At 41.9% G+C, this 14,229-nt stretch overlaps 1 protein-coding gene across 2 annotated transcripts in view; it reads left to right on the top strand.

Annotated features, from left to right (window-relative positions):
- The first annotated feature begins 9,210 nt into the window (after positions 1-9,210).
- The window catches only part of erf (Ets2 repressor factor), a 50,761-nt gene continuing 45,742 nt past the window's right edge, over positions 9,211-14,229 (top strand). For both annotated transcript variants that reach the window (XM_061741371.1, XM_061741370.1), the window contains exon 1: positions 9,211-9,672. In XM_061741371.1, the coding sequence (XP_061597355.1) occupies positions 9,651-9,672 (22 nt within the window). In that variant the 5' untranslated portion in view covers positions 9,211-9,650. The remainder of the gene's footprint in view (positions 9,673-14,229) is intronic.

Below are 14,229 nucleotides of genomic sequence, written 5' to 3'. Positions count from 1 at the left end.
AATCATAATTCAAACATGCAAACCATGTTAGTTTCGCTTACTTCGTCACTTCCGGCCGCCGACCGGAAGTGATGTTAAATGCAACGATATATAAAACGATTTAATATATGTTAAAAACATTAATAACTAGATATGTCCCGATATTCTTTTGGCCGATACCGATGTTTTGAAAATGCCGTGATCGGGCCCGATCGATCGGGACAACACTAGTTCCAGCTCATCAGCTCGGGGCCTTCCTCCACGGTCCCCGGGCCTGTTTTGGTTCCGTTGACCCGGTTCCCGGTTGCTGGGGGCGGAGCCAGACGGGCCCGACGCGGCTCCGGGGTTCGAGCCCCAGAACATAAACAAGCCCCGGATCACAAAGGCCCCATTCACTCCCGCCTCACTATTTCTTTCTGTCTGTCTCCCTCCACTCGCCCTCCGCCGTTCCCTCCAGCTCTGCTTTCTCAAATCCTTGTTTACCCCCCCCCCCCTCTCTCTCTCTCTCTCTCTCTCTCCCTTTCTCTCTGTCTCTCTTTACTTCTATTTCTTCCCTCCTTTTTTGAGACTTTTGTTTCTGTGTTATCCACATCATCCAAGACTGCTGGAAGAGCTGCAGAAAAACAGACAAACATCCTCTGATCGGGGGGGTGGGGGGGGGGGCAGACGGATGGACGGACGGATGGATGGATGGATGGATGGATGGATGGAGAGAGAGAAAAGCAGACAAGGGCCTCTTTCTTCCACAAACATACTGTCATGGTGCAGCGGCGAGGAACACGGCATGGAAAATGTCTTCATCACTCCATCTTTAACAGAAAACACCACCAGACTGAGGTGTGTGTGTGTGTGTGTGTGTGTGTGTGTGTGTGTGTGTGTGTGTGTGTGTGTGTGTGTGTGTGTGTGTGTGTGTGTGTGTGTGTGTGTGTGTGTGTGTGTGTGTGTGTGTGTGTGTGTGTGTGTGTGTGCAGATGGGCCGGTGTGAAACAGCTCTGGTTGTCGTTGCCCCGGCCGGGTGTGGCCCGGCTGCCATTTGCCCTCTCGGGTCCGTTTTCCAAAACAAACCAGATTTCCTCCGAAAAACAACAAAAAAACACTTAAAGCAAAATAAAAGATAAAGACGTGAAATGGTCGCGAGCTGTTTCGTCCCCGTCGCCCTTCGTTAGCATTTACACGTCATCAAAGGCCGACTGACTGACGAGCCTCATTAGCACCTCAGAAATGACCCCAGACTGTTGATCAATTAGCACCAATCAGTCGGCGAGGCTCCTGCCGGGTCTTTGTTGCTGCTGCTTTCACATGCATCCCCCGGCCGGGGGGGTCATCTAACCGGGACCCCCCCGCCGCTGACCTCTCTAGTCCAGACCACCTAAACCAAGACCAGAGAGTATCAAGACCAAGACTAGTTCAGATCAAGACTGAGACCAAAACAAACCTAGTTATCTCCTGATCCTGCGTGATTGTAGAACATCAGCTCCATCCTGGTTCAGGTAGTTTCCATATGAGCTTGTATTCAACTGCAGCACAATAACACAGAAGTGGATGATGATGTTGAACTCACTATAAATGTTTCCATCCATCAGCTGAGATCAGATATGTGTGGCGACTGCACTACCGCTATTTCTGCACTATTGGAGGATTGACACGACTACTAACTAGTCCCAAAGTATCTACCTGAATAACCAGCCTCCAACACCCCCCTCCACCTCAGAAAAGTCATGAATAGTAAATGTTACTGATTTAAATTGGACCTAATTTGGAGATGAAATATTAAAGATTGAAATTAAGCGATCTGGAGGGTAGTTACCAGTGATCCTCTGCAGTGTTTTAAAACAATTTCCTTTCTTTCGATACTTGATTTCTTTATTCTGTGTGAATTGAACATTCAAGTTTGGGTATTTCTGAACTATGCAAAACGGTGAAATAATTTGGGCTAACCCTTGAAAAATAGAGAAACCTTTGCTTTTTTGATTGTTGTTACTTTCTTGTTTTGTTTGGGGTTGGAAGGATTTTGAAAACCAAATAAAGATAATGTTGAGAAAAAAAAGAAAAAAAGATTTAAATTACATTATTTACCATCATAGTAATCAGATTACACCGTATATCAGCATCACTGAAATGGACCTGATGCTTAATCAATCACAACGGTATGCAAATATTATTCATATATTTATTCAAACAAGGCCGTTATAAACACAAAACTGTAATTAAATACAGAATCATGCAGATGCACCAAAACATTAAATCAAATAGAAAATACAAATAGTTTGCAAAACTGTTCATTAACAAGAGGAAGAACTGCTGATCACCAGATTCTGTCACCTTGGTGCAACGGCATCTCAATTATCTGAGTCTGAGACACGAAAGTGGTGTTGAGACCAATTCAGGAACAAAATTAGACACTTTTGTATTTGCATGATATTGTTTTTAGTTGTTTTTGTTTCCTGTCCCCGGGGGGGGCGGGGTGTTCTTGTAAATGAAGGTGTATTCTCATGACTCAGCAGAGGAAGATGCTCCGGGTGAGCTCCAGGCGTCAGCTTTGCCTGGCTGCTGGACACACCTCCGTTCAGGCAGATGGTCCTGTCATGTGAGCGCGGACGGGTCGTGACCCCCCCACCCCCCCACGAGCCTCGTACCTGCTGCTGATGGGCTTTGAGAGGACTTGCTTTCCCCCGGCCGCCCATCACAACAGTCGTCTTCTTCTTCTAGTCATTTACATACTGAACCTACACCAGTAAAACCTGCCCCCCCCCCCCCATTTAAAACAGATGAGCTGCTGAGTATCAGGCCCTGTTTACACGGAGCAAAAACAGAGGCGTTTTCATGCGTTTTGGCCGTTCGTTTACACGAAAACGGAGCTCAAAGTCACCAAAAACGATAATTTCTGAAAACTCCGGCCAAAGTGGAGATTTGCAAAAACTTCGTTTTCACGTTTGCTTGTAAACGGAGGAAAACAGAGATTTAGGCTTCAGAACGTCACATTATGCAACAGAAACGTCACCGGCGTCATGTGTGCGACCTGTGTTTACAATTAGTTTGGCCACCGTCAATATTTTCTTGTATTTTACCTGTTTTATATTCTAAAGTCACACTTAAAAGTAACTCCACTTCTCTGTCACTCCAAACGAAAGACTCTCGTTCCGTCTTGGAAGTAAAGCCTGAATTATGGTCCCGCGTTAAATCGACGCAGAGCCTACGGCGTAGGGTACGCGGCGATGCGCGCCGTACGGTGTGCGTCGCCGCGTACCCTACGCCGTAGGCTCTGCATTGGTGTAACGCGGAACCATAAATCAGCCTTAACTGGAAGTTACACGTGTCATTTGTTGATGTTTTTTCCAGGATTCTGATTGGCTGGCATGACGTTAACAGCGTATTCATGCGGATTCGTGTAAACAAAGATATTTTGAAAACGATCTCGTGTAAACGATGGAATTTTTCAAAACGTAGAGGGGGAAATATCCGTTTTTGAAAATACCCAGCTATGTGTAAACGGGGCCTCAGTCCCACAGGGGCCAGAACTCAGACACCTTCAGCTTTCAGCTCCGTGGAAAATCACAGGAAAATCCTGAACTGTCACCTGTTGATGGAGTCAAAAAAAGTGACTTTTACACTTATTTCAGGTATTTATTTGATTCCATTAACTAAATCCAAACAAAGCAGAGCTAAATGTCTCTGTAGCAAGCCTCGCTGCTACGGGGGTCACAGACAGGACAGCGGATACAGGGATGTGTGCAGAAACGTTTTTATTCACGTTCTTAATTAATTCTCCTTTTGGGAGGCAATACGTGCACCAGCACTTCCAGCAGGGCTTCGCTCGCGCTCTGCTCTGCTTAGGTCCTCCTCTGTCTCCAGGGCCCGCACACCTACTGAAATACACAGAGAGCGATTAGACCCACCTGTGTACCATCAGCTGTTCCAGCCGCGTCACCTGTGCGACACTCCTCCGCACTCCCTCTCTCCCCTGCAGACCCTGCCCCAATCCTGCACCCTGCCACAGTCTCATTTGGCTTATTTAACATTCAAAAAACTCAACAAGGATGTGTTAATTAGTTCTAACGTAAATCAAAGCAACAATGCTTTTAACTTCGACACATCATTTGAAGTTACAAATCACTAAAATTAAATCAAAATTAGACCTGTAAAGTCTGAGATGTACCTCTTGGGTTTGTTTTCTCACCATTTCTCTGAGCGTCGCACCGCTGAGAAAGACCTGCTTTGTCTGTTTTCCACAGATAACCTCTTGCTGATGTCTTTCCCTCTTGGCGTTGTGTTTACATGAAACCATATGCTCCAGTTAAACCAGCAAACTGACGTTTCCTTTCACAGAGGTGCTCACCCTTGCTGATGATCAATCAGCACTTCTATTTTGCTTTTTAATCAATATTAAGTCAAAATAAAATTTTAAAATAAAACATTATTTTTCCATTGGTAGGAATGCAAGTTTATATTTATTTTTGACACTCCCTCTGCATTTTGGCTTAAAACAAATAACTGACATGATGCTCAGGTTTTACTCACTTTAATATGTTGGTGTGTCCTGATTTGTAAAAACTAATTTAAATAGCCTGCTTTCTTTCTTACTTAGATATGCTTTAATGTGTATTTTAGCCAAAATAAATGAAATAAATGAACATTTTCCCTCTCAAGACACACATCATCCAACGATGGCTGAATATTACGATACTTCTCATGATGTGGGCTGAATTTCCATTAAGAAAAAGTTTACTTTTACCCTCTAGTCATACGTAGATGATGGAGAAACTCTATACATCGAGGAGGAGAAAGCTGCTGAAGTGAGGAAGAAGAGGAGGCTTGAAGGAGAGGAGGAGGAGGAGGAGGAGGAGGAGGAGGAGGAGGAGGAGGAGGAGTGAAAGCAGCAATGAGATGTTTTCTGTTGTATTATTGTAGTTACATCACACTGGCCACCATTTATCTCCCACACACTGCCATTCAAAGTAAAGGAGGATGACGTGAAAGGAAGAATAGAGGTGAGGAAAGATGAAGCTTGACCTCCTTCAACCGGCTCCCTCGCTTCTGTAATCACTCCTTTTTCTTTCTTCTTTGGAGGAGTGGATGCAACTGCCAGAGGGGAAGAGAAGGATGCGTGTGTTCCAGGCGACGTCTCCTTATAATTACGATCTATGTAAATGCGAGGCTCGTTTCATGCGACACCTGTTGCGTGGCCGCTCCTGCCTGATGGACGGCGGCGGCCTGGCTGCCGCAGTTTACAGGTAAACACGCGGCCTCGGTCACCCGCGGCGCTCCTGGTCTCCATGGCAACGCCATGATGCGCCAAGAGCGACGCGGCGACGGAGCTGGAGGCAGCGACCGCGAAGATCGTCTATTAGAGGTGGATGCCCCCATTTCAGAGGAAAACATATATAATATTAATATATAAGGGGAAAAAATATATTATATTATATAAAAAAAATGTAATTGTTCATTGTTCATTTATTTAAAAAAAATGTAATTAAAGATATGTAAAAAAGAGATTGAAACAGGACTAAGGTCTGAGAAAGTGGGAGAGATGGATAAAGCTGGATTTAAAGGGGACCTATTATGGCATCTAATACCTATTTTAAACAGGCCTTGAATGTCTTAAAATCAAGCTCTCGATTGTTTTTGCTAAATAAATTTGAAATTCAGCCTCTGAGCCATGTCTTTATCCTCCCAGTCTCTAACCGCATTATCAATGAGGGATTCTGAGTGGGCGGGGCTATGATAATGAGGCACTGTGCTGATTGGCTGCCTGAATGACACAATACACCGCTACGAAAAAATGGCGGAAGCTCCGGCCGGCGGAGTTAGTTGTTGTTCCAGCCAGAGTTAGTTGTGGGAGTGGTTTCACGCATCGGAGGCCAACCGATGTAAATCGCATTTTCTTTACGTAACGACGGGAGCAGAATCTGAACGGCTCGTAGATCCACATCACACTGGATGGCTCATCCGGGCGGCTGTACAGACACTGCAGAATTTGGTTGCTTTCCTCCTCCTCTGAGTTGGCAGTTGTGATTTTCTGTAATGCAATTACAAAAACAAAAATGTCATATATTCTGGATTCATTACAAATCAACTGGAATATTGAAATTTCCTTTTTCTTCTTCTTATCTATGTATTTTTTCTCTTTTTCTTTATATTTGGTTGTTTTTATTGTCTACGGGTCTGTTGTGAGTGCTGGGGTGGGGATGGGAATGTGGGAGGGATATAAAAAGATGGGAAAAATGGAAGGATGGAAGTATTCCTTGTTATATTGCTGTACTACTGTTGTATCTTGTGAAACTACTTCCAATACAAAAAATTCATTAAACAAAAATAAATGTACAGACCATGGAGAAAAAAAGCTTAAAAGGCAGTCTTCTTTTTTTATTGAATTGATTTATTGTTTTATTGATTTTTTGGGTTCTCAAAAAAAAGAAATAAAAAAAAAAAGGTCAAATGGAAATTCAGATAGAGGTAGGTTAAGGTAGACTTTTATTCATCCCCGAGGGGAAATTAATTTGTCACAGCTGCAAAAACAGGACAGACGAAAAATAAATAAATTACATAAAAAACATAGAAAGACTGTAGGGATATAAAAACAGTAAAAGTGCTGTGGTTTAAAGTGTTTTTTTTGCAGTAGAACATCAATGGAGAGAGGGGGATTGGTTCTCAGGCAAAACAGAAATGGAAATTCAAAATAAATAAATAATAAAAATGAAGACAGTTGACAAATCAGGTGTGTAGAAAGTTGATGAGTGGCGACCAGATGAGTAAGTTTTCCCATTGTGGTATGTTTATTTTTTTCTTGTATTTCCAGTTCATGAAGATAGTAACTATCCAACTATCCTCAAAAAGGGCAGTCTTCTGAAAAAAAAATTACAAAATTAAAGCTGAAAGCAGTGATGAACGGGCCCTTGCGCGTGCAATTTTCACCAATAAAGGTCAAGGACTCAAAACTAAGTCCGATGACACCAACATGACTATGTCAAACCATACAAAAGTTATGGCAGAAAGTAGGGACTACCAAATATGGACCAATCAGATGAAGGGGGGGCTCGCTTTTTGGCCTCTAGCGTTGCAACAGTAATACTTGTGACTGAGAAAAGTAATGCGCATCGTCGCAGGATGGAGACGCACATTTTGATGTATAACACACCTGGGTGCACGTTACAGTTCGGGCGAAGAAGCGGCCGAAGAAATGGCATAAATTGCGCCAAATTACGTGATTAATTCAAAATGGCCGACTTCCTGTTCGATTTCGGCCATGGCGCCAAGAGACTTTTCTTTAAGTTGCGACATGATACAGGTGTGTACTGATTTTCGTGCATGTATGTCAAACTGTATTGTGGGGCTTGAGGCACAAAGTTTTCTAGGGGGCGCTGTTGGGCCATTAGGCCACGCCCATTAATACAAACCATTTTTTTTGCCAGGCCTGGCTTGCGTGCAAGATTTGGTGATTTTTGGGGCACGTTTAGGGGGGCAAAAAGGCCCTCATTTCGTCGTAAGAAAAACAAATATAAAACGAGAAAAATAACGAGAACTCCTACAGATACATTAGGGCCTTCGCACTGTAAGTGCTCGGGTCCTAATTAATGTGGGTGACGTGACGTCACAGTTTTATACAATCCACGCTTCTGAATGAATAGACGATCTTTGGTAAGAAGGGGGCATTCGGTTCGTGGCTCCGCCCCCCCCCTCCGCGGGGCGGTGTAGGGGGTAAAGGCTGATTTATGGTTCCGTGTTACACCAACACAGAGCCTACTAGGCAACCCAAAATGTTGAAAGAGCCGTATTGGACCAAAAACACCAAAAACAAATATGTCTGGAGCCGCAAAAAGTGAAAAGTCTTGTATAAGCCTTAGAATGAAGGCAAATGGTGAAAGGCGAAATGTTGAGAAAAAAGTCGAAATGTTGAGAAAAAGTCGAAATGTCGAGAAAAAAGTTGAAATGTTGAGAAAAAAGTTGAAATGTTGAGAAAATAGTCAAAATTTCGAGAAAAAAGTCGAAATGTCGAGAAAAAAGTCGAAATGTTGAGGAAATAGTCAAAATTTCGAGAAAAAAGTCGAAATGTCGAGAAAAAAATAGAAATTTTGACAAAAGTCGAAATGTCGAGAAAAAAGTTGAAATGTCAAGGAAATAGTCAAAATTTCGAGAAAAAATTCGAAATGTCGAGAAAAAAGTCGAAATGTTGAGGAAATAGTAAAAATTTTGAGAAAAAAGTCGAAATGTTGAGAAAAAAGTTGAAATGTTGAGAAAATAGTCAAAATTTCGAGAAAAAAGTTGAAATGTCGAGAAAAAAGTCGAAATGTTGAGGAAATAGTCAAAATTTCGAGAAAAAAGTCGAAATGTCGAGAAAAAAGTTGAAATGTTGACATAGGTCGAAATGTCGAGAAAAAAGTTGAAATGTCGAGAAAAAAGTCAAAATTTTGAGAAAAAAGTCGAAATGTCGAGAAAAAAGTCGAAATGTTGAGGAAATAGTCAAAATTTCGAGAAAAAAGTCGAAATGTTGAGAAAAAAGTCGAAATGTTGAGGAAATAGTCAAAATTTTGAGAAAAAAGTCGAAATGTCGAGAAAAAAGTCGAAATGTTGAGGAAATAGTCAAGATTTCGAGAAAAAACTCGAAATGTTGAGAAAAAACTCGAAATGTTGAGAAAAAAGTCGAAATGTTGAGGAAATAGTCAAAATTTCGAGAAAAAAGTCGAAATGTCGAGAAAAAAGTCGAAATGTCGAGAAAAAAGTCAAAATGTCGAGATTAAAAAGGAAAGGAAAAAGGAAGAAAAAAGAGGAAAAGAAGAAAAAAAAGAAGAAAAAAAAGAGAAAGAAAGAAGAAATAAAGGAAAAAAAAGGTCAAACTTTAAAAAAGCTCCAGGGAGCCACTAGGGCAGCGCTAAAGAGCCGCATGCGGCTCTAGAGGTTGCCGACCCCTGTATTATACAAATAAACTTGCCTTGCCTTGTATTTCCAGTTCATGAAGATAACTATCCTCAACTATCCAACTATCCTCATAAAAGGCAGTATTCTGAAAAAAATTAATTAACTAAAAAAAAAAAACAGTGGGTGACGTCACAGTTTTATACAATCCACGCTTCTGAATGAATAGACGATCTTTGGTAAGAAGGGGGCGTTCGGTTCGTGGCTCCGTCCCTCCCTCCGCGGGGCGGCGTGGGCGGCCCCGCGTGGCGGGAGGAGGGCGTAACACGACACCCCGGTTGATGAAGAGAGAAGTGGGGGGAGAAGAGAAGAGAAGAGGAGGAGGGAGAGAACACGAAGTGACTGTGTGAGTGGAAAAAGAGAGAGAGAGCGAGCTGCCGTCGCTACTTTTTCACTGTTTCCTGAAGTCCCGCTGCAGCAGGAGGAGGAGGATGAAGGTGATGATGAGGAGCAGGAGGAGGGCTCCGCCGGCCGACGTGGTGGCTGCAACAAACGGGACGAACATTTAAACTCCTCGCATTCCGCCAGAAAGAGCGTCGGGGGAAACTTTTCACAACCACTTTGAAACCAGATCCTCCCCGGAGCTTGAAGTTCCCCTCATTTTTAACGCTTTGATCGGTTTTATTTAAGCTTTTATTTATTTATTTTTAAATAAAAACCAGCCTAAGTTCGAGCCCCAGATCGGCACCGATCGGCACAGACCGGGGGCGGGAGTTGGGGGGAGCTAACGCGGCTAAAGCTCGTCGACGACGTCCGCGGAGATGAAGACCCCCGTGGAGACAGGTGGGTTGCCGACCACGCCGGGGGAAAGTGTGTAAAAGTACAACTTTTTACATGTTTTGTAGTGTTTTGAGGCGGTTAAAGCCTGAATTATGGTTCCGCGTTAAATCGACGCAGAGACCTACGCCGTAGGGTTACGGCGTACCCTACGGCGTAGGGTACGCGGCGACGCACACCGTACGTTGTGCGTCGCCGCGTACCGTACGCCGTAGGCTACGTAGGCTCTGCGTCGGTGTAACGCGGCTCCAACTCCAGTGAAAGTGTGACACAACTATGGCGCTGCAGCGCAGCGTCCACGCGTGTTATTGTCTGGGCCGCCGTCCACGATAACTCCTGCCCACGAATCTGTCACATAACGAGCTTTATTCAACACAATCCCGCAAAAAATACACTTTATACAACTTTTACAGCGTGAGAGTGGGAAGCTGAAACGCATTGTTGGTGTTGGGGGAGGTGGAGGGGGGACAAGTGGGTCCATAATTCACTACAAAATGTAAATTCAGTGGATACATTCGTTTTTAAAGATGTTCTGGTACCATTTGGGCTCATTATGGGTCCAAATGTGTTTTGTAAAACTATTTCCATGCACTTTTTACCTGACTTGAATCCAACACCAGCCTAAAATATTTTTTTTTCTTGCATATCAGGACACTATTGTCTTAATTTAAGTTATTTAGTCATCCTGCTACTCTCTTTTAGTTTAGGAATATTAATTAATTTGTAGTAGCTTTGTTTTTTTTTTCTCTTTGTATTAAGTGAAAGTTGATCACTTTTATGATGATCCAGTTGTTGTGAACCACTAGTTTCAAGAAACTGGTTCCAGAGGTGTATTTCTGCACTGTAGTCCCCAATATTCAATTACATGGTGAAATCTGTTGTTTTTGGTACAAAACGCAACATGACCCAAAAATTCTTTTCTGTTGCATATCAGGACACTATTCTCTTAATTTAAGTTATTTAGTCATCCTGCTACTCCCTTTTAGTTTAGGAATATTAATTAATTTGTAGTAGCTTTGTTTTTTTTTTCTCTCTTTGTATTAAGTGAAAGTTGATAACTTTTATGATGATCCAGTTGTTGTGAACCACTAGTTTCAAGAAACTGGTTCCAGAGGTGTATTTCTGCACTGTAGTCCCCAATACTCAATTACATCGTGAAATCTGTTGTTTTTTTGGTACAAAACGCAACATGACCCAAACATTTCTTTCTGTTGCATATCAGGACACTATTGTCTTAATTTAAGTTATTTAGTTATCCTGCTACTCATTAAGGTTATGAATATTAATACAAAAGGGGAAAAAACAAACCTACTACAATGAATTAAGTGAAATTGATCATTTTCTGTGGTACACCTGATGATCCAGCTGTTGTGAACCACTAGTTTCAAGAAACCGGTTCCAGAAGTGTATTTCTGCACTGTAGCCCCCAATATTCAACATTTTAAACAACTTAACGGGCACCGGTGACCCGGCACAATGGTTTCTACAGTTTTGTCCATCTTTCCGATAGAATTGTAACTTTATTTTGTATTGTTTTTGGTACAAATTAAAATAAATGCATAATTAAGTAAATACAGTATTAAACTTTGACATGCAAAACTTTAAAATAAGGCATTTGGCCTCATTATGGGTCCAAATGTGTTTTGTAAAACTATTTTCATCCACTTCTTTAGCTGACTTGAACGCAACACCACCTTTTGTTGTATATCAGGATACTATTTTCACACCTGATGATCCAGCTGTTGTGAACCACTAGTTTCAAGAAACCGGTCCCAGAGGTGTATTTCTGCACTGTAGCGCCCCAATATTCAACATTTTCAACGAATGACGGGCACTGGTGACCCTTTCGATACCGAGTACTGATCCGATACCAGTGTACTTTTATTTCGTATTGTTTTTGGTACAAATGCATAATTAAGTAAATATAGTATTAAACTTAGAAATGCAAATATTTAAAATAAGGCATTTGGGTTCATTATGGGTCCAAATGTGTTTTGCAAAACTATTTTCATGCACTTCTTTAACTGACTTGAACGCTACGCCACCCTAAAATAATTTTTTTGTTCCGTATCAGGACACTATTGTCTTGTTTTAAGTTATTTAGTCATCCTGCTACTTTTTAGCTTAGGGATATGCTTTCATTTGTAGTAGCTTTGTTTTCTTTTTCTCTTTGTATTAAGTGAAATAAGATGATTTTCTGTGGCATACCCGATGATCCAGCTGTTGTGAACCGCTGGTTCAAGAAACCGGTTCCAGAGGTGTATTTCTGCACTGTAGCCCCCAATATTCAACATGACTAACGGGCCCTGGTGACCCTTTCGATACAGAGTACTGATCCGATACCAGTGTAACTTTATTTTGTATTGTTTTGGGTACGAATATTTAAAAAGTGCATAATTAAGTAAATATGGTATTAAACTTTGACATGCAAATCTTTAAATCAAGGCATTTGGGCTCATTATGGGCCCAAATGTGTTTTATAAAACTATTTTAATGCACTTTTTTTGAGCTGACTTGAACGCAACACCACCCTAAAATATTTTCTTGCATATCAGGACACTATTGTCTTGATTTAAGTTATTTAGTTATCCTGCTTTCATTTGTAGTAGCTTTGTTGGTTTTTCTCTTCGAAGAAACCGGATCCAGAGGTGTATTTCTGCACTGTAGCCCCCAATATTCAACATTTTCAACAACTGACGGGCACTGGTGACCCGGGACAATGGTTTCTAAAGTTGTGTCCATCATTTCTCTGGTTTCTGGCTTTCTTCGGTGGGAATTTCTCTCATTTCCAAAAAGTACACCCCAGGGCTTTGCCTCTGTTGTTCATCCATCCATCTTTCCTTTCCACTTGATAAACTCCTGCTTTTTTTTCCTTTTTTTCACAGAATGGCTCCCTAAATGTTTGATACGGTTGCTCTCTGGTTTTTTTTTAGCAGTATTCGTGCCACGTCTGGAAATCGCAACCTTGCACATTGAGCACGTCACAGTTTTCCTGGTGGGATTTTCCAGCCTAAATTAGTACAATATTGCCAACACCTGGCAACTGAAAACAGGATGTTGCGCGTTAGCGTTGTGTAACTTCCCTTGTCAGCTTTTTTTTTTTTAGTGATACAGAAGAATTGATCTTCTGTTCATTAAAGCTGCATGGACTCGGATGGATACTCATCAATAAGATATCCTTAGTTCCAGCAGGATCGGCGAGTATTTCTGATGCTGAACCCTTTAACACCAAATTAATATGGAAATCAAACTTTTCTATAAGAACAACAGACATAGAGCAAGCTTTATATTTGTTTTGATATCCACCAAGAAGGGTAGAAAGTGACCACATGACTCAATTGGAGCTTTAAATGCCATTGCATCTGATAAGTTTGGGAATGAGGTATTAAGCCATAGTGGTTTTAACTCTCCTAGTCTTCCCCCTATCTGATACTCGCAGAATAAATCATGCATTTGTAATTTCTGCTTCCTCTAAAGCACGTCACAAGTATGAGCTTCTTGAACCCTGACACATGCAAGTATTGACCCTCAGGTGGATCCATTGTTGTTGTTGTTTACTGCCCCTTTAGGAATTCAGAGTTTAACTCCGAAGTCTCCGTCCTTGCAGTTTTAAATTCCACACATTTTCCTGTGACAGTGCTGGCTCCTCTGAAGTGATTACGATTTTCCTCCATTGTGCAGTGAGATGCTTTTAAGTTCAGTTTAGCCAGGCACGCTTTGTGGTGATCTCGGGAAGGCAGAGGTCCAGCACCAATAATAGATGTTTAAAGAGGGGAATGCTTCACCGCAACACAATATCATAATTAGAAATACGGCTTTCTCCTCTCTATAGTTTGTTGCTGCTTTTTATATCACAGAAACGTGTAGATAACCTGAAATGTAACTTAATTTTCCAGGCAGAGTGTCTCTGTTCTGTTGCATGCACTGGGAACTGACACTAATTAATTCAGTGTCCCTGATTCACATCTAAAACTAATCTAGAAAAGCTTTTTTCTGTGGCATTGTGAATGTGCAGAGCCGCTTTCTGCTTTGTGCTTGACTGACTTCCCCGATCCGGAGGGTCAGAAGTGGCGAGGATGCTTTGCACTTTTTAGATTTACGAGTACTTTTAAAAAAAACAAAAGATCTATTTGTGAGATAATTTCGGTAGAAGTTTAAACAAGCTTTGCTCCGGGGAGTCTGCGCCATTGGAGTGACAGCTCAGTTTTTAAGTGAGTCAGTCTAGTTTCTCAGCGGTTCCTGATTTTTAAGCATTTACAGTGTGGTTCATACCGATTTCCTTTAGTTCCTGGGGATTAAAGTCGAGCCGCTCTTTTCCCCTCTGAGTCACGGCTTGAAAACGAAGCTGTCTCGCTTTGACAGTGACATCAGGCTGGAAGGAGATGTCACTTTACTTTGACATGTTTCGCTTTTGTGAGGAGACCCATCGCACCGTCTCGTACTCGCAGATAAATATATACGTGTTAAAAATACAGGTCAGCATGCAGCACGTTCCTATCAGGAAGTCAGAAGTCTGGCCCCACCAACGCCAGCTCCAATTTTCCGCTTGTGTTCCTCCTTGTA

The sequence above is a fragment of the Cololabis saira genome, chromosome 15 (genome assembly GCF_033807715.1).
Source record: "Cololabis saira isolate AMF1-May2022 chromosome 15, fColSai1.1, whole genome shotgun sequence".
Taxonomy (NCBI): Eukaryota; Metazoa; Chordata; class Actinopteri; order Beloniformes; family Belonidae; genus Cololabis; species Cololabis saira.
The sequence above is the reverse complement of the archived record's forward strand: the minus strand, read 5'-3'. Positions and strand labels throughout refer to the sequence as shown.